This window comes from Amphiura filiformis, chromosome 18 (assembly GCF_039555335.1).
Source record: "Amphiura filiformis chromosome 18, Afil_fr2py, whole genome shotgun sequence".
Taxonomy (NCBI): Eukaryota; Metazoa; Echinodermata; class Ophiuroidea; order Amphilepidida; family Amphiuridae; genus Amphiura; species Amphiura filiformis.
In genome coordinates this window covers 45,599,160-45,626,397 of record NC_092645.1, presented here as the reverse complement: position 1 = coordinate 45,626,397, position 27,238 = coordinate 45,599,160, and the positions used below count along the sequence as shown (strand labels likewise).

General features: G+C 38.0%; 1 protein-coding gene across 1 annotated transcript; it reads right to left on the bottom strand.

Annotated features, from left to right (window-relative positions):
- Positions 1-395: 395 nt before the first annotated feature.
- On the bottom strand, positions 396-24,855 carry LOC140138729 (sialidase-3-like). Its single transcript, XM_072160488.1, has 10 exons — positions 24,659-24,855; positions 16,263-16,507; positions 14,429-14,480; positions 12,558-12,728; positions 11,496-11,631; positions 7,943-8,033; positions 6,809-6,895; positions 4,913-5,046; positions 3,720-3,965; positions 396-2,222 (listed from the first exon to the last, which is right to left on the bottom strand). Exons 2-10 carry the CDS (start codon positions 16,420-16,422, stop codon positions 1,890-1,892), a joined length of 1,410 nt encoding a protein of 469 aa, XP_072016589.1. The 5' UTR covers positions 16,423-16,507; positions 24,659-24,855; the 3' UTR covers positions 396-1,889.
- Positions 24,856-27,238: the final 2,383 nt, after the last annotated feature.

The following is a 27,238-nucleotide window of genomic DNA, read 5'->3' as shown; positions in this document are numbered from 1 at the left end:
CATTACACGAATCCACGTTTTCGTCAAAACAGTGTATAATTATTAGAATTATCATTTGCGTTTTAGGGGCACTATTGAAGGGCAAAAGATTCGCGAAATCGCTAAAAAATAGGGGTGTTTTTATCCTGAAAACTTCACGAAATGAGATGCAAAAGGTGGTGTTTTTAAAGTTTGCCGACGAGCATGAGTACCCATACACGGAATGCAGGAACCGGGTAAAATACACTCAGTTTTTCCTAGATGTAGAGACAGCTTATTATTGATCAACCAATCATTGCAAGATGATCAATCGGAACTCCTTGAGAATACATTACTAGATTTAGGCTTTTTTTAATGATGTAACATTGTGATTACCTCAACATGCTATACAGCTAATGGAACATTATTATACAATATAAAACAAGCTGTGCTCAAGGAGCACTACAGGTTGACAATAATATCAAATAGGTATGAGAACAAGCTTTGATGAAACAAATTGAAAGCAGTGATAAAACAATGTGTTAAATTAGCCAGAAAACCACCTGAATTTAGGTTTAAACCTAAAAGATCTCATGCCTGATAATAATTTGCAAAACTTGAAGGTTTTAACAGAATCTATGACCAGCCACATCAAAAGGGGAGACTTTGCAAGAAAAACTGAAACCAATTCTTTCAAATCAAGTAGACATTTACCACCTTTACTTTGAGACACCATTGTCAAAATTGATTTTATAAAATTATGTGCTTTGAAATAAGGCATGATATCTTTTATGTTCTTTATTTTTCATGCCTGATTTCGTCCATATCTTGAAAAGCAGTTTCTTGCAATGTCCACACGTTTGTTGTGATTGGTCACAATTGGATGGTCTGCATCCCCTGGGGTCTACATCAGCGTTTGAAATAAGGCGCGTCCTTGCGTCAAATACCCGTGAAAGTAGGCGCGGACCCGCAGATTTCCTACGGTACGGCTCCGCATGACCCGTAAAAATTGAACCAAGCAAAGAGCAGAAAGTCCTAGTTTTGTTGTTCCACTGGAAAATTTGGTTAACATAATAGTCCAGCTCCCCGAGTACACTTTCATTTTAGTTTCCCATCAAGTTTTCAACCCGGGTTTCAATTTTCTATAACCTACATAGCCCATTCTCGATTAGGCAGGAGGTATTGCTAGTTACTTAGTCTACACCAACATTTAATACTTCACAATAGTCGGACCTTTAGAATTAGAATTTTCAAAGGCAAGGGTCCGGGGTCGAACCCTTGGATTTTTTTGTAAGGACCCTTGAAATTTCAAAGGCAAGGGTCCTTATTTCAAAGCCTGGTCTACATACAGGAGTCCTATAATAGATTCCATAATATATTGGAACGTTTGGAAAAGGTTAAAGGGACCTCAACTATTTTCCGAATAAAGTAACGGAATTAAGTGTTTTTCCATGGAATTAAGTAAGCCCATCCAAAGTGACTTTGTTAAGTGCCCTGCATTAGTACAAAAAAGAACAAAATCAAAATGTGCAATTTCATGTTCTGTATAGCAATGAAAGCATAATGCTAGTTTTAATGTGCTATAAGCAATGCAAGTACTATGCTAGTTCTCTTGTTCGAGAATGTGTTGTGTACAAATCAATAGATCATGCAAACTGCAATTTTTGAATTTGCATCTTCCTTCGATTTTTATCATCATGTCTTTATTTCATTTAACTATAAAACGAGCTCTTAAAGTCGAGCTAAAGATGAATCAGTTATTGGCTGCTGGTTCCAATTATAACATAGCTGTCTTTGTTTAGGATATACAGGGGTGAACATAACTGGTACCTTAATTCTTTGTGTACTGTATGTCATGCATGCGATGTTTAATACTGCTGCAATACTTTCAGTTTTGGTCCTCGTAAGAAATTTCATCCTGAAGAAAATGGTTACGGTTCCGTTATCCCTTGCAACATCCTCTCCAAACTAAACATTTTAAATTGAATTGATTCGTACGCAAAATCATCCTCGCCTCCTTCGAACAAAATTGCAAAATTTGGTGAGTGAACTCCAGCATCCGAGTCCCATGTATCAAAATAAGCCAAGTCTGAGTAGGCACTAGCATTTGCGTGGATAACCCATGGCTTGCTCCACGTTCGGCAGCCATCTTTGCTGATTTTCACCGCCATGTTTCGTCTGAATGACGATGCTGGGTTGGAGAAGACAACCCATGTGTTGGATGGTGAGAGTGGCTGTGGGGCTGCAAATCCTATCGTGCTGCCCTGTATCAATAAAAACATGGATGATAAAATTAAAAAGCACAGGCTATTTCAATTAAATTAAATTCAAGTGCTATACCGTAAAACCTCGTCTATAGAGTGCTCTTGATGAAAGCTGAATTAATCCAGGCGCCATTGTAGAATTTGAGCAAATAAATTACAGATCCAAACATATACAAACAAGTATTATTGTAAGACCAATCTATTGTATTGGAATATTTACGCATGTATCGTATTAACTTAGCTTTCATCAAAATCACTATATATGCCTGTAGACGAGGTTTTACGGTATTTCACAACTTCAAAAATACATGATATAATTGCAGAATTATATTAGAAACACTATATGAAGCAATGTACAAGCCCATTAAACGGACAATCAAATGAGATCAAAAAGGTAAAACAAGAATAGAGACAGAAAAACAAACAACTCTGTGATGGACAAAACAATAAGATCAAAAGAAGGCTAGACAAGATAAGAAGAGTGTATGGCATCAAAGGGAAAAAAAGAGTTCAGAGGCAACACCTGCAGAGTAAGCTGGTGGGGAACAGGTTTCACAACAGGAATACATAACAAGTTATGCTATCGGAATTGAAAAAATAAATGTCGTCTGTGACGTCATCAGTCTTGACGAAGCCAGTGCCACATTTGACATTGGGAATCAATATCAAGCATTAAGGCCTCAACAATTACACTGTTGTCTGTGACTTCATCAGTATCGAAGACGTCAGTGCCACACCTGACGATGTGAATCAATAACAAACAACTGTCCGAGTCACAGTTTCGAAGAAGTCTTGAAGAAATCAGAGCCACACATGACGATGGGACTCCTTAATAAGAAACAACGATTCAATGCTGTGGGAATTTAACTTGTCCAACTCTAGGTGCTGCACATGTGACCCAGTTTAGTGTACTCAGGCTAATGTTGGGAGATATATACTGCTTAACACAGTTGCCTATGGATGAGATTGTCGAATTTCTGGCCTATTAAGATTGGCCATGGTAATGTATCTTTAAATAGATCTGTCTTATAACTGAGAAACCTGGGAGGGAATGCTTGAATGAACCAGTACACAAGTTGAAAGCATTTCAATGTTTGAACGAACCAATACAAATGTGTGTCACTTGAGAACACACAATCGTTTCTATAGCTGAATTTATACTCGAACACTTTTGCAGAAAAGTGAATCGCACCAATGATCAGTGTACAAAAGCGAATGGGTATAGACGGACGCCCTCAGTCGGTTAACGTTCACTAACAAGCGTTACACACATTGCACAGCTAGTGACGACAAGGATTCAGTCTAGAATGAGTAGTGGCCCGGATGCAGTAAAAATTCCCTCCCAATACACAGATACAAACAGCAAGTAACTATTATAATACGCAGAAAGCCGAACCTTGGACAGCTATCCAGTTACCACGATAGCAATTGCTTTATTCCGTGTAGTAGTAACTGGATTTTTGACCGAGATAATGTTCGCTGCATTGAAATACACACCTGACATCCACCAACAATGCCGTGCCTTGTTATGTTATCTTCCAATAAGAATGGTCCCTGCAGAACGTTGGTAAAATTACTCACATAATCAGGGTCACGTATTTTATATCCAGGTTCTATTAGTGACCACGCTAACGTAGGTGTACCGAAACTTGCGCCCTCATCATTACTGAATGCCAAAACGCGAGGCTGATCCGGATGTAGTGTCCTTGCATTTAAACAGAGTTCATTGTCAAGCTCCACTGCCTGTTTGAAGAGAAAAAAAATTCATGTTCATTTTATACGATCGAGGTATGACATACATGTTTTCCGACCTACGGCTAAATGGAAATTCATGGAAATGAATAGCGTGGAAATGGAAACTCATACTTCTATACGCATTTCACATTTGGTACACTCATTAGTGCTTTCACCGGGTCAACCGGCATCTTCAACGGATGTACCGGTAAAGGCGCTCCGGGGAGAGTACCAAATTTAAGTAGCGTAGAAGTATAACTTTACTTTCTATTTACGTTTACCGCTACGTATGAATATACATCATTATAAAAAAAATGGACTAATTTAAAAACTTTATGCTCATTTTGTTATTTTGGTCATGGTGAGTTACGGCTTTCTGGTTCTGAACCCTCGATCTGTCTCTGTTTTACCTTAATTATTTTGCGGTCATACCGCGTAGCCCCCTAGAAATTTGAAATTTTGACACTGAAAATCACACTGAAAACCATTTTCAGCATTATTCTTGTCTAGCTGGGTATTTTCAGTGTGGCTATTATCCAGTGATTTTTTTCATAACAATAGCATGGTCCAACATTTCAGTGTGTTTAGGACCATTTCAGTGGGATTAACGACCACTCATTTTCAGAAGTTTTGCGGTTGATTTTTCACAGCTATTTCCATGGTATTGCATACCTGCCAACCCTAAAACTTCACAAATAGGGACAAACAGGAGAAAAGATATGGACATTCCTGAATTTCCTATACATTACTATATAAGTTTAGTCATATATTGCAAAAGTAGGGACACATGGCAGAATCGCTCTCTTTTATCCTTTTTGTTTCAGTAAAAATAGGGACCGTTGGAAGGCATGGTATTATCTATAGTACGTGTACAATTTTTCAGCGTTACTGTGCAGTTTCAGTGTGATTTTCAGTCTCAATATCTCATGGTGATGTAACAAATTGCAATAACTTACTGTTGGTTCAGTACTAAATATTGCAATGCCGGTTGTATCTTCCTTATAGCCAAAGTTACCTCCTGGATGCCACGTGTTACCGTGATCATCACTGTATATCACATTGGTTTGAGGGAATGTCCCATTCATAAAAGCTGCAAAGTGTATACATGAGAGATGAGAAATGGGTGTTGGCTGAATTGAAATGGAAAATGGCAGAAAATTAATTAAAGGCCCATTCAGTGATTTGCTCATCCGGACGATCGTAAAAATCATAAAAATTCAGATTGTGGTACCTTTGTAATTGGCATAGATGTGCTAACATAGCCTGCTAGTGGTTCGGTCGAAAGCCGTGTATTTGAGACAAAATAAAGCATTTGCATGATTCTGGACTTTTGATACTGACAGTACAAAAAGTCCGACTCGAGATCGAAAGAAGCTCACTCTCCACGTACCAACACGCGTTGCGTATTGTTTCTACTACTTATTACATCAGTAGCTACTATTTTAAACAAAATACACAATTTTAACTGTTTTTCATATTTGAATTGACCGTTAGTTTGCCTCGGTGACCTAACTGACCTTTAATTGCTTATTTTATTTTCTATTACAAAAGTTAAACGTCTGTTTTAAATCAATTTAGACTCTACTTCCCCGTGTTAGAAACACTGGACTAGGAAGTTTTTCCAGTCGATTGGTGGCGCACTGTACGAAAATCTCGATTTTCTCGAGTCGATCTGAGTTGAAGTAGAAAACCTTTCTAAAACTTCTGTTTTTTGACTAATTTGTCGATGTGTTCAGGGGAAAAGTGGTTTAATGAAATTATGTAGACTTATTCTTTATTTCTAAGCAACTCTGACAAATTTCCATTTTTTTAAATGTTCCTGTGAAATCACTGAAAGGGCCTTTAATTGGCATATTTTGAACAGGTTAGAAAGTAGGGAATAGTAATTACAGTGCCGCCGACAATGGAGGTTAAGGGGGTGCGTTACCCCCAGGCCCGGGGTCTTAGGGGCCCGTAAGAGAGTAAAGAAAGCATACCTTAATAGCTCTTAAAAGGCCCGTAAAAGCAAAGAATATGGAGGCCGTTAAAAAGTAAAGAAAGATACGTTGTGGGCCAGCTAAGGTCTCTTTTATTTGCTTCTCTGTTGCTTCTTACGGGCAAGGGCCCACTAAGGTCTCTTTATTTTCTTTTTACGGGGCTATTAGGGTATATTTGCTCGCCCTGAGCGCCCTTATGAAGTCCTGCACGTCATCGCCGATCAAAGGGGCCCGTACGCTCATTTTACCCCGGGCCCGTAATGACTATCGGCGGCACTGAGTAATTATAATGTACATTCATGTAGTGCATACAGCTTTCTTGAAACCCAAGTCGGTAAATATCTCTTTATGGCCCATACCTATTTACCCATGCACATCCTTCCCAAGCTGTGGCTTACTGGAGCCACAATTTTGAATGAGGGATGGGCCCTTACTGCAGCCATAATGCTTTCTATACAACAGGAGCTTAAAAGCTCCCATTGTATGAGGGATTACCCATAATATTTTGTGCTCTATCATTTTGGTTTAAAAATGAGTACTAAGCCTGACTAAAACACAAAGTCTTCCCCTGTAACATGTTCTATTAGCTAGACACATCCAACATGGGAAACAGATGAACCAAATCAGAGGGACGTCTACAGAGTAATAATAAAAGCAAAACTTCTGTCCGATACATGTACATGTAACTTGCAAGGAAACCGGGGAAAGTTCAACTAATTTAACACTGATACCATGCCTGCTGTGTGGCGAAGCTGCAGAAACCAACAGGAAACACCTCCTTGTCTGCTGTTCAGAATTTCTAGTGCACTTTTTGTATTCTCATTGTTCTAATGCCTACATTGGCTGTTTTTGATTCTCCTTCTATGTGCTACATACCTACTTGTTTTGAGTCAGTCACCCTTGACGAAAATCTACCAGGCAATATGAGTCTACCTGATTTCATCTGAATGCCATGCCCAGGACCTATAAAGAAGGAAAAAAACAATTTGGTGATGCGCATTAAGGGTAGACGAGATATTTTTGGTCGAAGCAGCCAAAAAAATTTCATTTTCTAAAGTGTTGTTGTTTCAGCCCTCTTTACAATATAGCTCAAGAACAACAGGACCCACATAGGTATATCTGTGATATTTGAATTCTTCTATGAAATGATCAATGCAATTTTTGCCAAAGCTCACTACCATTCGCAAGATGCTGTGAGCTACCAAACCGCAACAGTTTAAAATAGTTGCTAACCTTAAAATAGTGAACGGAAGAAACATTTTCAATAGTCTTTTAAGCAAATGTTTCATGAAACAAAATTAATTTGTAAAATGGTGGTAATGACTGACAATACTAACTTTGCAACCATCTATTTTATGTTCAATGCGTGAAATCGTCGGGTTTGTGTTGGGCCTCGGTCTTTTTAGGCTTAGAAAGTTACCTTGACCCAAAACAAAAATGATTCAATAAAGCTGTACCTGGAGCATAGAGCGATAAAGCTATACTGTATCTGGAGCATAAAGTGATGGCCTTGGCTTGATGAGTTGTTTCGCTGCATGATTCAATAAAACTGTATGCCTGGAGCATATAGGCATGACTTTGGCCTGATGAGTTGCACTACATGTTTAAAATCTTGTGGTTCTGTCCAGGTTACACCTAAATCAAAACTACTGTATCTGGAGCATAGAGTGATGGCCTTGGCTTGATGAGTTGTATTGCTTCATGATTCAATAAAGCTATACTGTATCTGGAGCATAGAGTGATGGCCTTGGCTTGATGAGTTGTTTCGCTGCATGATTCAATAAAGCTATACTGTACCTGGAGCATGTAGGTATGGCCTTGGCTTGATGAGTTGTATTGCTTCATGATTCAATAAAGCTACACTATACCTGGAGCATAGAGTGATGGCCTTGGCTTGATGAGTTGTATTGCTTCATGATTCAATAAAGCTATACTGTATCTGGAGCATAGAGTGATGGCCTTGGCTTGATGAGTTGTTTCGCTGCATAATTCAATAAAGCTATACTGTACCTGGAGCATATAGGTATGACTTTGGCCTGATGAGTTGCACTACATGATTCAAATCTTGTGGTTCTGTCCAGGTTACACCTAAATCAAAACTCTTGAATAAAGAGTAACAGAAATACCAATTTAAATCATTTATGGGCTAACAGGTTTGTTACCAGAAATTACACAAAATCACCAGGTACAATGACAAAAATACTGCACCAACTTGAATGGCCCACACTTGAACAAAGAAGACTGGAATCACGATTAACCGTTATGTTTAAAATCCAACAAGATCTCATTGCCATTCCCATACCGGATTATGTTCAGAAACAGACAGCATCCCAATCGTCATCAAGCTAAAATGTTTAATTACTTGGATATTGATGACATTTCCAATACCCCCCCATAAGCATATCCAAGATGGAGTAGGCCTACCCAACAGGAGTATTTCGTGATCCTATCATCCTCTTTTTTAGCCCTTTTCAGTAGATATCCACGCAAAAAGCTTATTTCCAAAATTTCAGTTGATTCTAATTTTGCGTTAGCGTGTTATGCATGATTCTGTGTATTTTGAGAAAGTGGGGGATGACGACGTGGATCATGAAATGTCCTTTTAAAATTTAAATGCTTTTGCTACCTCCTGCTTTAAGATTATCCTAAATATTAAGTGGAAATAGTGTGTCTTAACACCAGCATAATGCAATGACCAACACTGAGCTTCTCCACATACTATGAAAGGCCAAGTGTATGAATGGCCAAGTGGACCAAAAAACGTGTAAGATTATACGTGTAACCTTACACGTGTAAGATGGCATCTTACACGTGTAAGATTGCATCTTATGCGTGTAAGATCGCATCTTATACGTCTTAGAATCTAGCGGGATGCTTAAATTGACGAATCATATATAAAGAACCTATAATATTTAAACCCCAAACAACCTATCATCTTACCCGTATTCATCTTCGACCAATGAAATCTTGTCATAGCATTTCTTATACGCGTACAAATTTCCTATTAGGGATGGACGGTATTCCGATTTGACTGGTACGACGAGTGCTGAATAATCTCAGCCTCGATATCAATCTGCACCGCGGTAGTTTTCGCAAACGTGATTATTTTATCCTTTTACCATCACCTCTTGAAATTTAATTGATATGAGTCTCAACTGACTTCAGATAATTGAAAAAGGTAGCCAAAAAGTGAGATAAATCGCGATGTGACCATAACGAACCAACAGTCGGAACAATTCCTGACAGAGACTCGTCATAAATACAGGACATTGTAGCACTCATACAAATTACGAAAATGCCTCGTTTACGATTTTGGTGACGAGCTCTCCATATCATCGGTACGCCGCCAATAATATCACGTATTGTCCATCACTAAAATCCAAATCTTAAACGTATAAGAAATCGCGGGTGTTACAAATCACAAAACGTCTTTACAAATTATTGGTTGAAGTTTGTTACGCGTGAGATGATTGGTTGTTTGTGATTTCTTACTTTGTGATTCGTCAATTTAAAAATCCCACTTCATTCTTACACGTATAAGATGCAATCTTACGCATATAAGATGCATCCTTACACGTGTAAGATGCAATCTTAAACGTGTAACCTTACACGTTTATCTTACGCGTTTTTCGGACCACTTGGCCATTCATACAAGTGGTCCAAAAAACGTGTAAGACAAACGTGTAAGGTTACACGTGTAAAATTGCATCTTACACGTGTAAGGTTGCATCTTATACGCGTAAGATTGCATCTTATACGTGTTAGGTTGCATCTTACACGTGTAAGAAAGAAGAGGGATTTTTAAATTGACGAATCACAGAGTAAGAAATCACAAACAACCAATCATCTTATGCGTTGCAAACTTCGACCAATAATATGTAATTTAAAAGACGTTTTTAAATTTGTAACACCCACGACTTCTTATACGTGTAAGATTTTGAATTTAGTGAAGCGACGATACGCAATATTATTGGCGGCGTATTGAGGATAAGTATAGAGCTCGTCACCAACATCGTAAACAAGGGCGCACACCACTAAAAAATCGCCCCATTGAGATACGTGTGAAAACACCGGTTTTCTTTTCTCGTTTTTAGGCCTTTTCGGCGCTTTCTGAGAAATTTAATGATCACCAGTCGATTGCAAATCGATGAAAGTTTAACATATGTTTCAATGTATGGGTAGTGTTCCGTCTCGTTTTACCGGTAGGAGCCACTGAACAGCGCCCTCACTGTTTTTGACATGCTCTCAAGAGTGCAAACCTGTTTCTGCTATTTTGTCATTCGCGGACCTATTTTTTCGATAATCATAAAAATGCGACTTTTTTGATGACTCAAATTCATGCATAGGCTTTACACTTTCATTTAAGCTATAATTCGCTACTCTGTCTGATAATTAGTCCAAACAGCAGCCCATAATACCGCAAAAACTTTCCGTATTTTACCGGAACTTAGTAGGGTTGCACAAATGGCGCATTGATTTAGTGGTGTGCTCCCTTCAAGGATAACTGATGTTCTTAAAATCGAGTTTTGTTATATTTTTCTAGAAATATAAAATGTTTTGAGTAAAACACTCAAGGTTTGAGTGCTCTGCGATATCCACATCAAGAGAAATGTCCTATCAAAGTTACATGGTCAATTCCAACAATGTGCACATTTTCAACATTTTGACCATTATGCTTATTTCCCTAGATTTGCATTAAATACCCATTCTCGACATATAGTTTTTGACCGTTTATCTGCTAAAGACCGCTTTCAAATGTAAAGAAATTGTGTTTAATAATTGCAAGGATCTGTATATTAATGATTTTGCAACAATCGCCCCCCCCTTATATAAAAATTAAGATTTGGGACGTTTAAAGACTTGTGCCGATTTGTCACCTTAAGACAATATTGCTCCAAATCTAAGCAATCTTAGTTTCTTCACAATTTTTGACAGTCTCTTTAACTTTGAAGGCCTCTGAGAGGCCAGATAAGTAAGATAAGTAAGATAGGCAATTCTTACGCGTGTAAGAAATGCTATGGCGAGATTTCATTGGTCAAAGATGAATACGCGTAAGATGATTGGTTGTTTGGGGTTTAAATAAGGGTTCTTTATATATGATTCGTCAATTTAAGCAACCCGCTAGATTCTAAGACGTGTAAAATGTGATCTTACACGTATAAGATGGCTGATTAACTTAAAGTCCATATCGTGACGGACTTCTGAAAATATTCAATGCGACTTTGGTTGTGCGCTATAGCGCGACTGACTAGCGGCGCCCGTGTACCGCGTTGCTATTCCGCGCCGTTGCGTCAAGATCGCACTCTGAAGTTCTAAAAACAATAAACTCGGTCAATAGGTTAATTTGGACACAACTGCGCATGCTCTATGCCACAGGATTCCTGTTGCAAAATCCGTCACTTTTTTCCACGTAGTTTACTCAGTCGTCAATCCAGAAGGTTGACGAATGAGGGCAGCAATTTACTATTGGAACCGGATTCATCATTCTGCGCATCAAAAGTAATATGTAATAATAGTTACTGTTTATATGATAATACAAGATACATCTACAAAACTGGCTTACCTTTATAACCTTAAGTCCTGTAGTGAGTTCTTCATCGGCAAGCTCATCCCATAAACTAACATTAGATTTATGTGCGTTATAAACCAACAGGATCATGTCAATTTCTGTGTCTACAATTGGAACTGGATCCATCATTCTGTGTAATAAATGTAATATGCAAATATAATCGACCCATGTTGAAAAGTTTAATCATGCCATTATACCTAAAAATAAATATAAAGCCCGAAAAGCATTTTTTTAAATAAAAACAAACTCATATTGACCATAAAAATGAATAAAAACAGTCGTCTCTCATCAATACGCGATGTTCATTAATTCCTGCGCGGAAATTGTCTAGGGTAATGACGTCATGGTTATTTGTGCCCAACTGTCGCCAGCCTTCATTGTGTTACTGGGACGTCATTCAATTCACCAGATAATTTTGGCTCCCGGGAATTTCGAATATCGCGTGTTGAGACACGGCTGTTTTTATTATCAAAACCATGTGATTCTTACTCGAGAATAAATTGTTGTGATTGCCGAAGATTTCCTTTAATTTTAAAACCGTATAAATTCAGCGTTACAAAACTGTCATATTGACTGCTTGGGTTGGAGCACACAAAGGTTAATTACATGCATCTGGCTGAAGTATCAACTACCCTTGTTTAAAGCCATGTTTCCATAACAAATAGATTAGTATTTCTTTTCCCTAAAATGTTAACTTTTACTGTCCCCTTTTAATAATTTTGAACCGAACAACTGTGAAAATTTGAATATACTACCAACGCCGAAGTCGCCAATGCGTTTTATTCAAAATCTCGGATTTTGACAAAACTGCAGCACCTAAAGTCTTGATTTCTGCAGGGTAAGTTAGTTCAATACTTTATTTTGAAAAATATTGAGAGTTTCCTCAACAAATGTTACAAATAGGGGGCGAAGGACTTCTTGACAACTGGCAACCTTGAATGCCTATGACGGCCTAATCAATGTATCGGTATCGCTCTTTATCAGGCAGTTAATGCTGTTAGCCTCTGTGTGCTCCAAGTAGTCAGTATATAAATTTCAATCCTTTATTGCCTTTACCTGTACCCACTCTGACTTGCTAAAATTTCCACTGGCCCCCACGTAACTTTCCAGTCTTTTCTTTTTCCACGTCGTAAGATAATATCCATTTCCCCAATATCGTAATGGGTTTCTTTACGGCCTTCAGCAAAGGCAAAGAACATGTCATGATGGTAGACTAGAGCAGGTATTCTGAAAAATAAAAGAATGTTGATAGTGTGGGCAAGCCTTGGAAAATTCTATACTACAGCAAAACAAAAGTGTGTGGACAGCAAAGTATGTACTTTGTGTTATAACCATGAAACATGGCAAACCTCATAAATAATTAAGTGGCCCACCAGTGTGGTGTATTGGAATCAAGACTTACTATGCTCAAATTATGACGTCACTGTCCAAAGATGGAGTGCGTAACTGTGACTCCAAAATAAACTTTGTTTGATACAGTGAATTCTCCTCGATGTAGGACATCAGTCTTCAGTAGGTAGCTTTCCATAGCAGCTCGTTGAGCTAGACTGGAAGTGGTTTGCTGTAACCTCAAAGTCGGTGCGCTGCGAAAAACACATGTGACTGGACACTACGAATGAGCCGTAAACTCGGCAAATTGTATTCTGAGTTACAGTGTAAAATGTGCGTGAAGGTCGTATTCATAGGTATCTCAATTCTGTGCGACAAGTATCTCATCAAACACTGTTTAAACCAATCAATAATCCTATTGCTGAAGAGGATAATAAGCGTATAATAATAAGGATAATAAGATCTATAGAATCCATACAAAGTTCTTATCTTTGTTTGCTTTGGCTAAATCCTGTTCAAGTGGTCGATAACAAAGCATTGTATTTTGTCTAGGTATGTATAACCAACAATTGACAATGAGAGGATATTCCTGAACCTCGTTGACTTGGGGATGATTTCAAATGACCGCCAATTATGACTGTTTGATATTTATTACCAGAAATGTGGAAAAAGAGACACATGTAGAACCGAAAAAGGTACATTTTCGTGAAGGAACAGAGTTCAACAAACCATAACCCCGCTTCTTGATATCGTTTGAAGTCAAATGATATACCATTTTAAAGCTTATGATATATATTTTCTAAACAAGAAATAAACAAAATTGACCGGGCCGACTTTACGGCTAATTCGTGGTGTCTAGTCACATATGGTGCTGTACTGCTATACATTAGGAAGGTGCGATCGAGTAAAAAGTAGGCTGGCTGGTTTAGAGTGTCTTCAGACTGGTCGGTGGCGACATAGCACTAATTGAAAGCACAAATGGAGGGCGCATACAGTGCTGGTTCGGGGGAGATTGTTCCAAATGCGAATTTTTCTTGGAAAGAATGACTATTTGTAGACATCTATAGTTGCGATAACACAGGTGATGGTTATGCCGGATGGAGGATAAAATGCACTGGTAACATGGAGGCAGACTGGTGCTGACTAGTTGATACAGGACTTTGAAGAACATAACTGAGTTGATACCCTTAAATTGTCTTCTTTTGCGCACTTATTGTAACTATTTTTGCTGCAAAAAATTGGGCTAAAAAAATTTCTGTTGGGCTTGTAACTTTAGTGCCAAAATGTTTTAAAATTTTGAAATTGTACTATTTTATTCTGTTGAGGTCAAACAGGCTGAGCACATGATGAATAGGCACCTGTAATTGACTTATGCTCTGTGTGTTAACCATAATAGGCTTCGCTCACCATAAAAAGTCCACATTTTGAGATATTCAACTGAGATATAAAAATATCAATTGTTTTAAGAACCACTGAACCAATACTAGCCTTGTTTGTACTCATTTTAATTCATTTTTCATGCTGATTCGAAATATGGCCATGACAATTTACATAAATTTTTTTTTAAATGTAAGTCATTTTAAATTTCAGTTCCTTACCTTGTCGTATTGTAGAGTGTATTGTCGACATTCATACCTTGATAAAACAATGCTGCAATAGTACAAAGTGCAATAAATGAAACATGACTTGAAAAATTCAGAATGATCTACTTGTATTAAGGTGGTACTACACCCCCTGATAAATTTTGTGAATAATTTTGCATTTTTCTCAAAAAATAACTACACACTGGTAAAACAAAGTTATGTATATTATAGGGGCAAGGAATCCAATTACCTCACTAACATTTCATTGTATATGTTAAGAAATGAGGTACATTCTAGTGATACCGCCTTTCTTATCATAACGTCCCGCTTGTCTTGAGTCACTGAAATTCCAGTGAAGTAACTGGATTCCTTGCCCCTATAATATACACAACTTTTGTTACCAGTGTGTTATTATTTTTTGCGAAAAATGCGAAAATAGTCACAGATTTATCAAGGGGTGTAGTACACCTTAAAGACAGAAGAATTTCTTGGGTGGAGCAATATCATTACGTGTTTTTTATGGAAAGGTGAAGAAATATAATTGGGGAACTTATGAAAAAGGTGGAGCAATATAATCGGGAGTATTTATGGAAAGGTGGAGCAATATAATCAGGGGGTCTTTATGGAAAGGTGGAGCAATGTAATCAGGGTGTCTTTATGGAAAGGTGGAGCAATGTAATAATCAGGGGATCTTTATGGAAAGGTGGAGCAATATGATCAGGGGTCTTTATGGAAAGGTGTCAATACAAAATACACTGTTGGTTGAGTGCATAGTATAGTAAGAGCTGTGGAGCTTCTAGCTGGAAAATGGGCCTCTGTGATTGGTTTTTGTCATAACCTCAAGTTGTCAAAACCCTTCAGCCAATCATAATTTTTTATATCAAACGAAAGCTAACACCTAAAAACACTTTCATTCACTAAGTCAACAGATAACGCATTTAATAGCAAGGTGAATGTGGTAAAACGACCTATCCCAGTACAGAATTTGACCAAAATGTAGGTTTTAAAAGTCAAAACCTCAAGTGTTCATACAATATTTTTCAAATTTCATGTTATTAAATGAAAAAAAGACATTTATATTGTCCATATAATAGCGTCATTAGAATGTGCAATGACCAATTTTCTTTAAATTGCAACTCAACTAGATTTTCGCCCCTATTTTCATACGGTTGTAAATTCAATGAACTATGACTGCTAAAGAACGCTTTTTGGCAATTTTTTAGAAAACTGGTTAAGTTATTTTGCAATATTTTCTCTAAACATATGGTAAACATATAAACTCTTTATCTTTTCTTTTTTTTTTTTTTTTTGTGTGTGTGGGGTTTTTTTTGGGGGATTTTCCAGAATTTGGCAAATGTAAAATTTGAACAGATCAAAAATTTGTTCATTTTTGGGTTTCATTTTCGTCAAATTTTATACAATGGGCTATTCTAGTTGAAATCCATACACATGACAAGACATGACCTTAATCTTCCACACAGGGGGTGTAGATTTCAAATGGGGTTACCTATATGGGTGGCTGCATTTGAAATCTACACCCTCCGTGTGTGGAAGGTTAAGGTCATGTCTTCCATAGGGGGTGTATGGATTTCAACTGGAATAGCCCAATGTTTGGGGTATGTTTAGAAATGCCAGCCGTACATCCCAAACTGCAGTCAACCTCCAGGAACAATATAACTTATTCAGGGCCGTCCCTAGACCATTTCTCATTTTTCCATGCCCTATGGCCAGTGGCGTAGATTTCTTTCTTCCTATCTTTTTTCCCTTTTTAGGGATCGCCAGGGGGGTGTTGCACCCTCACTCACCCCCATGGCGACGGCTCTGAACTCATTATTGCAATACTACTTACCTTCTGCTTCTGTTTCTACAGGGGTTGCCGGTTTATAACCGGTAGCCCCTACATTATCGCTGCCTTTCCTTGATGGATCACCATATATCAACGATACCGATATTACCGACAATACCAACAATCCACAGCTTAGAATGAGGAGTAGCAGTTTGGTTTTCATGCTGATGATATGGAGCTTCTAGTTTTACTTTTAAATTTGAGTCTTTGGTGGGGTTATTCTTGTTTTTACATACCAGCTGGTGACACTGCAGATTCAATGGAAAAAATCCAGATCATCACTTGTTCATACAATACAAATATAAAGATTAAATCTAAAAGTTACAAACCCAGCAACCACAAAACGTTTTCGACATCATTCGCAAAAGGTTATAAAAGGTTGTCAGAAAACGTTTAAATGTCGGGTTATGTAAAGGGTATATTAAGAGTATAAAACGTTTTCCTAACTTTAAAAAACATTTTTTGATAATCTACTACTCAGCAAACAAAATGTTTTACAGAAAACGTTTAAATGTCGGGTTATATAAAGGGTATAAAAACATTCCAAAAACATTCTTGAACACTTGGTACAAAACATTCTAAACAGAATGTTATTTTGGGGTTGAACAAATATTTTGCGAAAAATGTTTGCCCAAAATATTTGAAATAACGTTTTAAAAACGTTTTCATGACCTTTATATAACCCGACATTTAAATGTTATTAAAAGGTTTTGAAAAAAAAACATTTTAAGAACATTTCTGTGTTTACTGGGTTCAAATATTAAAGCAATATTATAACAAATTGCGCGGGCGCCCTCACATTATGACGTCATAGCGATATTTTGTGGGGAATGTTTGTACTTATTTTGGTATCACTGGATAGAGACCCATAGCTATACGGTATACGTTAGTTAGAGAATAAAAGTATTGTTTTAGCTGCTGGAGTGCATCTATCGTCTCATATAACACGGACGACATCATTATTTTAAGTAAAACAATAATTCGAGGCGAAGCCGAAAAAAAAAGATGTCGCCCGTGTTATATAAGACGATAGATGCACATCTGCGGCTAAAAACAATACCTTTATTCTCATTCTTAAACACTTCAATTCAAATAAAAAATATCCTAAGTATTACCAATTTTAATCAAATTAAATCCTTTATTTTACTTCTGCTAGCTGCCCACTGCCATAAAAGTTCACACGATTGATTGCACTATCACGAAACACTAAAACTTCTGCTCGATGCCACTGCTAAGTTCAGAAAATTAATTGCACTACCACGACACCGTCACTTCACTTAATAACTTCTGCTCTATGGCACTGCTCAGAAGGTTAATTGCACTATATATACGAAACTGTCACTCCACAGTAGACACCTAACTTCTGCTCGAGAGCCACTGCTAAAGCTTAACATGTTTAACCCTATTTATTGTCTCTCGACAGTAAACACTTAACTTCTTTACTGACACTGACCAAATATGTAAAACTCCTTCTCTGCTGTCTGACTTGGATGTTGCAAACGAAACCACTGCTGGATACACTGCTAAAAATATAATACACTATCACGAAATTGTCCCTTCACTCGACAGCAAAACACTTACATGTCATTTCTTTTCAGACACTGACCATATATTTAAACCCCTCTGTTGTCTGACTTGTCACTATCAACAGCAATAACACTTAATTTCTTTACTGGAACAAATTTGTCAAACCTTCTCTATACCTGCAGCTTGGTTTCGTCCTGTAAACACAGTATAATGATGATTGCACAACTAATTACTTGTATAATTGCACAATGTTTCACAAAAATACTATTATTGCACGTTAAGGGGGTACTACACCCCTGGCCAATTTTGTGCCTATTTTTGCATTTTTCTTGGTGACAAGTAAGATATGTATATTATAGGGGCAAGGACAACATATACTGTACTGAAAATTCAGCAACTCAAAGCAAGTAGTTATTGATTTATTGATCAAATATTGGTTTTCCCTCATTATTGACTGTAACTCCACAACTGTTGTTTGTGCTGAAATAAAATTTCTAGTGCAGTGGTTGTAGTCCTTGCCCCTATAATATACATATCTTACTTGTTCCCAATGCGCTATAATTTTTGAGAAAAATGCAAAAATAAGCACAAAATTGGGCAGGGGTGTAGTACCCGCTTAACTATATTATCTTTATATTAGCCTGACACCTCTTGCATATTGAGATAGGGAGGATCTTATTTGTAATCAGAGAGGGACAAGGATCCTCTCAGCAATAAGGGGCTGTGCAATAATTATGAGCCCCGGGTGGGGGGTAAAACTTCCGAATGGCCTGCCATAAATCGTTTGCCCCCCCCGGCCCGCCAAAAATCGCCCCCCCCCCTCTCGGCCCGCCAAAAAATCTTCCACCCCCCCCCCCTTCACACATGCCAATTTTTTTGGATTCCAATTTGCAATCCTTATATGTTGCCAGCGCAGCGAGCAGGAAAATTGGCATATTAAAGCGTTTCCGTACTGTTTTCAAAAGCCTTTTTTGAGTGTTTTATTTAAAATGCGCCCCATGAATGTGTGTCAAAAATCGCTTGCTCCCACTCTCGGCTGGCCAAAATTGCTTGCCCCACCCCCCCCCCCTTTCGGCTCGCAAAAAATGTCTTCTCCCCCCTATTTTACCCTCCCACAAGGGCTCATAATTATAGTGCTATCCCTGCATGCATTGCAGTGGATCTGAAGAGTAAACGTACAGAACTGAAAATAACTAAGACCACTGGTTGATATACTGCTTCCTCACCATAGGCGTGCGGAGAGGTCAATGGAAATCGTAGTGACGGAGGTGTGAGTACCTCGGGCTAGTCCGACATTAAAGGAGTATTTCGTGATCATAGCATCCTCTTTTTATGACATTTTTCAGTAGATATCCACGAAAAAAGCTTACTCCCAAAATTTCAGTTGATTCCGATTTTGCGTTTGCGAGTTATGCATGATTGTGTGTATTACACTGCTCCATAGACAATGTGTTGTAATTCAAATTTCACGATAACTTCTTTACTGACACTGGCCAAATACAGAGGATGATTTAAGCACTTCCCACCACGCCACTGTGTTGACTTGCGGTTAGCACAGCTGTGTAAGTGAACATGACACCACTGTTCGCACATTGCATTGACGGGCATAGTTAAATTTGAATTTGGACTGGTATATTTACAATAAAAACGCATTCAAAATGCAAGTCGTATTCACATTTTATGTTACCTACAGAAGGTGTGAATTATCCTTTATGCATACATCACTTTTGTTCTGAAATCGACCAAGTAATAATGACACACGCACAATTCTTAAACAACATCTTTTGCACAGAATTCAATGGGATTTGAAAAGTAAAGTGGCAGTTGAAACTCTAGTGATAACACGTTTGCAGTGCATGATGGGGCTTCCTTAAATCATCCTCTGGGCCAAATGTATTAAAGTCCTTCTCTGCTGTCTGGCTTGGATGTTGCAAACGAAGCCACGTACTGCTGAATATCTGCTTCCTCACCATAAGCGTACGGAGAAGTCAGTGGAAATTAAATCGTAGTGACGGAGGTGTGAGTACCTCGAGCTAGTCCGACACTATATCCATGGCACGCGATAGCATAGTTTACCTTCCCATAAAAGTCTGGCTCAGTGCCGTGATCACTTTATTCCAAGGACTATACAGTTAGCAACCTGGACAACCGATTCTTTTGTTATGCAAGACTCACTCAGTCATTTAATGAGGCAATACAAACGATCGAATTTGGTGTTGAAATGAGCTAAATTTTGAGTTACACCTTTTCAATGTAAAATTAATTTTCTCGGCCAAATAAAAGCAATCATTTTCATTTTTTCAGTAAATGTCAGGTCAAATTGTAGTGCTTGATACTGTATTTTTTTTTCAAATCCTAGTGTTAAACTTAGGCGTGAAATTCAGTCATTTCGTGTAAGATTTTTGATTTTGATAGGCTTAAACTCTGCCCGCGAGCCTTTTTTGGATCAACCTTTTAGCTTTTCAAAGTAATATAGTTCGCTAATGAAGGATTTTTCCCAACTTTCTAACGCACATCACCGTGAGCGATATATCATAGTTTTGTCAGAATTTCCGTTTTGATTTCACCATTTTTTACTCCCGCCTGAAAATTTTTCAAAATCAACGCGTAAAATCTAAGGCTAATACTAGCATTGTGGATCGATATCCCTGGGTTTAATAGGAATACCGGCATGGCTACAGTTTTGCCAGAACTTCAATATAGCAACGAAATTCCCAGGCCTAATAGCGCTCCTATTGATCACAGCGGCGTAGCTGGGATTTTTTCCAGAGGGGACAAGCCTGCATGGGGCGGGGCCCAAACAAGGGGGGCGGGGGCCCAAATAGACAATTTTGCCCGGCTTATTGAATATAATCGTATGGTATTGCATATCGTATGGATTCTCCATCTCTCTGCCCCTCTTCTCCTCTCTCCCCCTCTCTCTCTCTCTCTTTTTCTTCTTTCTCCTCCTTTTCCTCTTTTTCTTTGCACTAGGGGGCGGGGGCCCAAATAGGCAAATTTTGCCAGGGGGAAATTGCCCCCCTGCCCCCCGGCAGCTACGCCACTGACTGATCATGTTTATAGCACGATGAGGATCTTTCATCACGTGAAATTGCATTGGAAGTCATGGTTAAAGTGTGTCGAGTACCACCCCAAATTTTCCCTACATACACCCCCACTACCCACCTCACACACCTCTGCACCCACCCCACCCTATAGGCCTATACATGTACATGATATTACATAATAATATATAGCATAGCTATACATTTAGGTATACGCCTACATGTCAAATTAAAAACAAACCCGAACACAGGTCTGAAGGGTGTAATGAAAATGGCAACCCGCGATGGGGGGGGGGGGGTAGGTCATACAAAATTCACCTGGAGATAGGAGGGACAGAAGATTAAAATCCCGTATAATAACACGCTAATTTTTCTAGGTTTGGACCGTGGATTGTCCCATGGACCTCAAGCGTGCGTCTCTTAATACGGACTAACCTAGGTAAACAAACAAACAGACAGACAAAATGGTTTTCATAATCATGGAATCCATATAAATTGAAATTGCAGGCTATCACGGGAGCAAATTTTAAAATTCACCTCATTTACCAGAAAACCCAATTGGGGATTTGGGCTACTAGATCGCTGGTCGGGCAATATTTGCTTTTCAATGGAAAATTGCCCTGGATGACAACAATGAAAATATCGACTATTTCTGCTGGTTGCTCACGAGATAAAAGTACTGGAGTTTGACATTTTCGGAGCATGAAGGGAAAAAGGGTAAAATAAAACGGAAATTCTGACAAAACTATAATATATAGACCCACACGATGTGCTTTACAGAGGTGGGAAATATCTTTCTTTAGCAAACTATATTAGTTTGAGACGCTAAAAATCAATTCCGTAAAAAGCTCGCGGGCGAACTCAAGGCCTATAAAAATCAAAAATATCACACTAAAAGACACAATTTGATGCTTAATTTTAACACCAGGATTTTAAAAAAATGTATATCCAAGCACCAAGTTTTTAACTGACATTACTGAAGAAAAAAAATATTGCTTTATATTTGACCGAGAAAATTAATTTCATAGCAAAAAGGTGTATCTCTGAATTGTGCTGATTTTAACATGTATCGATCGACTTTTAGCGCGACTAAGCATTTCTAAAGAATCGGTTGTCCAGGTGGCTGACTGTATAATTCTGTCCGGTCGCATTAAATCGTCGGATAATCATGATAATGTTCCATAATCGTCCATATTCAGTTTGCTTGCACAGGTATCGGACATATAATACCGGTTCAAATATTGCTTCAGCGCCCGTGCAATATTTTTGCGCTATCCTTACGGTCTGCGTTGGAAAGTACGAAAGTAACACTCTTCCCTCAAAGCGTTATGAGCGTAGCAATTTGTACTTCAGCAGATTTCTTATCAAGTCCTGTAGCATCCCTGGACCAAAACAAGTATTTAAAGCACTGCACTTTAAATATGGGTTTTAAACAACATTCCTATGTGCGACATTTAGAACGACGATAAAGTACCTTTAAAGTACAAATAAAGCTCAATGACCAGAAAAGTACATTTAAAGCATACTGAAAAAAGCATATTTAATAATAAAGCACTGTACATTAAAATAGCAACAAAGTGCGACATTTGGAACAACAATAAAGTACCTTTAAGTACATCAGTGACCATTTAAAGTATACTGAACAAAGTACATTTGACGTACTGTTATATATACTTTTTAAACATACCTCTAACGTGGCATGTGCCTTTCGTGTTCTTTAGAAAAACACAAACAAACATACTTACATGTTGCGGTCACACATTTCAGTGTCCCCCACCTGCATGCCTGAAACGTGATAAATATTGACGCTGACTTGCTCCAAAAATGATTTTCCCTGGACAATTATTCGCAAATAAGCGCACATTTTATGCCTTTTTTTTGTGCAGCATGGCAGATAATTAAGTTTAATGTTGGTGCAAAACGGACCCAAGAACATACTGCATTTGACCCCATTTAAGTACCGGTCATTATCTGCATTGGGATTTTTAAGCAATTGCACTCAAAGTGGGAACCAAGTGGGTCACCCCCTAGAACATGTCATTAACAAAATTTGGTTTTGTCATAGCCTACCCCATGTTGAAAATCTACCGACGCCACTGCAAATAACTCGATATCAACATGATCAAGAGCAACAAATGCTACTGCTGAACCCCCAATTAACCTTGACTGTCAATACTGAATTAACAGAAACTATAAAAGTACAATGCAAAACATGTTTGTGCCCCTATGATATATTTATGTACAGTGGATACAATATGAAATCTGCTAACACAAAATTCCTGATAACACGTAAATATTCATGCAAGCCCCCTGGATATTTTATGCATTATATTAATACCTCATGACACAAAATCGTGTTAACACATGCAGTAAAATAACTTTCGAATTGGGCTTAAAAGCTTTTCAACCTATCCATTGGGGAAAGTTGTGGGAAAATTTGCAAATGGTGTTGGTGGATCTGGTTGATTTCCTTCCGGCGGTGGCATGATGATCAAGTTTTTATTGTTGAAGGTACATGTAGTACTGCTCAACCAAGTTGTAGACAGTCCACGATCAGAGCGGGGATTACAATACCATTAGAGAATGATTTTGGCGAAAACCTTCTGATAATTACAAACACTCGATGAGCAGCAAGACCTTCCCTCTAAGCTTTTAATATGATAAGCTAATTATCTATTTGCTTTCATGAATTGGAGGACATTCTTTGATGTATTACTGAGCTCACTCATCTGAAATTACTGGAGCGCGAGTCACCCATACTGGTGGCTCAGCATAGTATTTTATTAACAGAAGGTTTTCTCCAAATTCATTTCCTAATGACATACAGCCCGTTAGGCCCTATATAACAATACGCGTATTGTACGGAATAAAGCGTAGTAGCAACACGTCCGTACGTCAATTGATGGCCTCAGATTGAGCATATGCCAAATTGGCCCAACTTTAGCAACTTGGGTCAAACAGTAGGCTAGCATGCTGCTGACGCTCATACATATGCATGTACCTGGCGGCATGCTTAGTTTTTGAGAGCTAGTAGACCTACGTACATCATTACATTTGCATGTATCCCCAAACAGAAAAGAATGAACTAAATATGTGACCTGTCACGGCGATTGAGCCGTAAATTCCTCCCCGGTCAAAATTGTTTTATTTTGTTTTAGAAAATATACATCATACGCTTTAAAATGATATATTATTTGACTTCAAACGATATCCAGTAGCGGGGTTATGGTTTGTTGAACTTTGCTCCTTCAACAAAATGGTAGCTTTTTTCGTTTCTACGTGTGTCTCTTTTTCCACATTGCTGGCAATAAATATCAAACAGTCATAATTGGCGGTCATATCAAATCATCCCCAAGTCAACGAGGTTCAAGAAAGTTCTCTCATTGTTAATTGTTGGTTATACATACCTATACAAAATACAATGCCTGGTAACCCACCACTTGAACAGGATTTAGCCAAAACAAGCAAAGACCAAGGCTATTAAAAATTCTATTGCCATCTAAGGTAGAAGCTTATTATCCTCTTCAATAATAGGATTATTGATTGGTGTTTGACTATCAAAATGAGATAGATGTCGCGTCAGCTAGAGATGCCGATGAATACGACCTTCATGCACATTTTACACTGTAACTCAGAATACAATTTAGGGAATTTAAGGCTCATTGAGCTGTACGGTCCCATATTTAGATTGTACTTTACATAATATTATACTATAATAAAGACATGTAATATTTCAAATACGTTACCATATAACCTACAAATCTTGAAACAAAAATTAAATATTTTAAAAAACACGCAATAATATTAATGAAGAAAAAACATACATACATGTACTATAAAGTTATATAGCATCCATGATAAGCATCTGCTGAAGAATCTGAGCGCTTGACCTATGTGACAGGGCCCGGGTATCAATATGGTAACGGTCTCTTCTCTCAGCAGGTTGTCATGGTAAATGATTGGGAGCCTTGTGGTTTTATTTATTTATTTATTTATTTATTGATAACATTCGACTGAAGCCAGGCAAACCCAATAGTGGCACGCAAGCCACTAAATTAAAGGGATGCCTACACAAAACCTCATACACAAACAACAAGAAAAACTAGTGGCAAATGGTGGTCATAGGCCACAAACCTAGCTGTTGCGTGTTGGTGTTGTGGAGGTATCTGGCCCCTGCAAAATGTTTCAAAAATGTTTCCTGGTCATGAGGTTTGTTGTCACCGAGTTTGAGTCCCGTACCCCTTGCAGATGTCCAGAAAATACATTTCTAGGATTTGACCTCTGCATGACCTTTGACCCGACCATGCAAAATGTTTCCCTGGTCATGAGGTTTGTTGTCACTGAATTGAGTGGCCCAATATAAAAACGGCCCATGGCACATATTTCGTCATTGGGAGAAATTGGCACTGTAAATGTACGAATGTTCAATAAAATACATAAGAAACTTGATGCTTAAGGTTAGCCGAGAGTTTTTCATGCGCTTGATTTCAGAGGGGCGTAAGTTCATAACAGAAACAGCCATGCAGAAAATGAACAAGCGTACCGGGACGTAGGCCTACTTACAATAGAATATCGATCCACGGTCAAGACATGAAAATGCTATGAAACTTGGCTTAGCTCGTGCCCGGAGCTCGGATGCCGGGGGGGGGGGCCACAAGCCGTTTTCGGCAATTTTCACAAGGATTTTATAAATTTTAAAATTGATTGGGGGCACTTCGTCAACCTACGCCCTGGAAAATGTGTTGATTTTGAATTTATAGCCTTGATATCTTTGATGAAATCAATGCTGCTATTCCCCTGATTGCAATTATTTGTAAATCGAATTTGGGATGAAAATCAACAAGACAGACTTAGCAGGCCTACAAATTTCTGAATTATATAAAGTGACAAACAATCAATCACGATTCACTGCACTCAGCGAATCAATCAAATAAAACTAAAAAGAAAGGAGCAAGAAAGAATAAAGAAATACCGGTAGTGAAAAAGAGAAAGAAAGAGAGAGAAAGAAAATGAACGAAAAAGAAAGAAAGAAATGAAAAAAGAAAGGGAGAAAGAAAAGAGGAAAGAAAGGAAGTAAAAATGAGAAAAGAGAACAAAAAAGAAAATTCAGCCACACGGAGACTCGAACCCACAAAAATAGTTCACACTAGATTCCCAGTCCAACGCTCTATCCACTCGGCCATCGATCAGCTTACACAATTGACTGTTCTCAAAGCGGATCATAACTATAATTGGATGCAATAATTTACATGCTTACAATCGCGTCCGCATGGCTCTTAGAATAAACACGCATGTCGGCGCTGAAATTTTGAACGAACTGATGGAGGAAAACCTCGTTTTTGCAAAACTAGCTTCAATTTGGAGTGAAAATCAAATGGAATAGCAATTGGCAGAATGTTGAGAAATAATGTAGGTATTCAGATGTCTAAATTAACGTCTCGTAATCAAGATATCGATAATTTCACAAACCAGCTTTTTCTCAAGCAAATTCTCCAAAATTTTCCCCCAAAACGGGCTTTTAAAATTTAATCGGTACTGTATTTGGTTCTTCCCCATGGCAACATTATTTCTTTGATCGATTTGTAATACAATACGAAAAAGAAGAAAACGTCGCTCGGTGTGGATTTATACGGAGCGCTCATTTGAAAAAAACCTCATGGAACGTGTTTTTGATCTTGTGAACATGGTGGGTAAAAATGCTTTAAACGAAGGATTTTCAAATTTATTCTAATAATTTGTATATAACACACACAAAAATGTTAAGCTACATCCAATGCACCAACATTTCACTCGCTGCGATATTTGATTACTGAGAAAACTCTGTTTTAGAGAACAACTTTATACGTCTTTTATACGTTTTTTATACGTCTCTTTGTGTAACCTTAAATAATTAAATTGACAACATTCCCGAGTTACATTCATGATGTGTTATGTTTGTATGGATGACCTTTGGTGACCTTTGACATTTTTCAACAGTGCCCTCTATTTTTCAAAAATGTGCCATGGGCCGTTTTTATACTGGGCCACTCAATAATATTGTGTAATTGATGCATTCCTTTGATTTCACGAAGGAACTCTTGATAAACTTGATGCTATCATTGATTTACATGTACAGCCCTCTTCCCTATAAGTAAAAAGTGGCACAGTTGTGATTTTACCTTTTCGTTGTTAAGTAAGCATATCTCGAGATTAAAACAAGCAAATTGAACAGACTAAACGGCATTTGAGAGCTAAGACTATGTCCTTTACGTTGATGTAAGCAATATGTCACAACGGTATTTCCGAATTGCCACAGAGGGCGCTTTTCACTTGCACAATTTTTTTTGAGACAGGCTGTATTTCTCGAAATTTTGCTTGTTATTTTATGTGCTAACATCTGCAAAAACAGTTGTTTATAAATTAATCTAT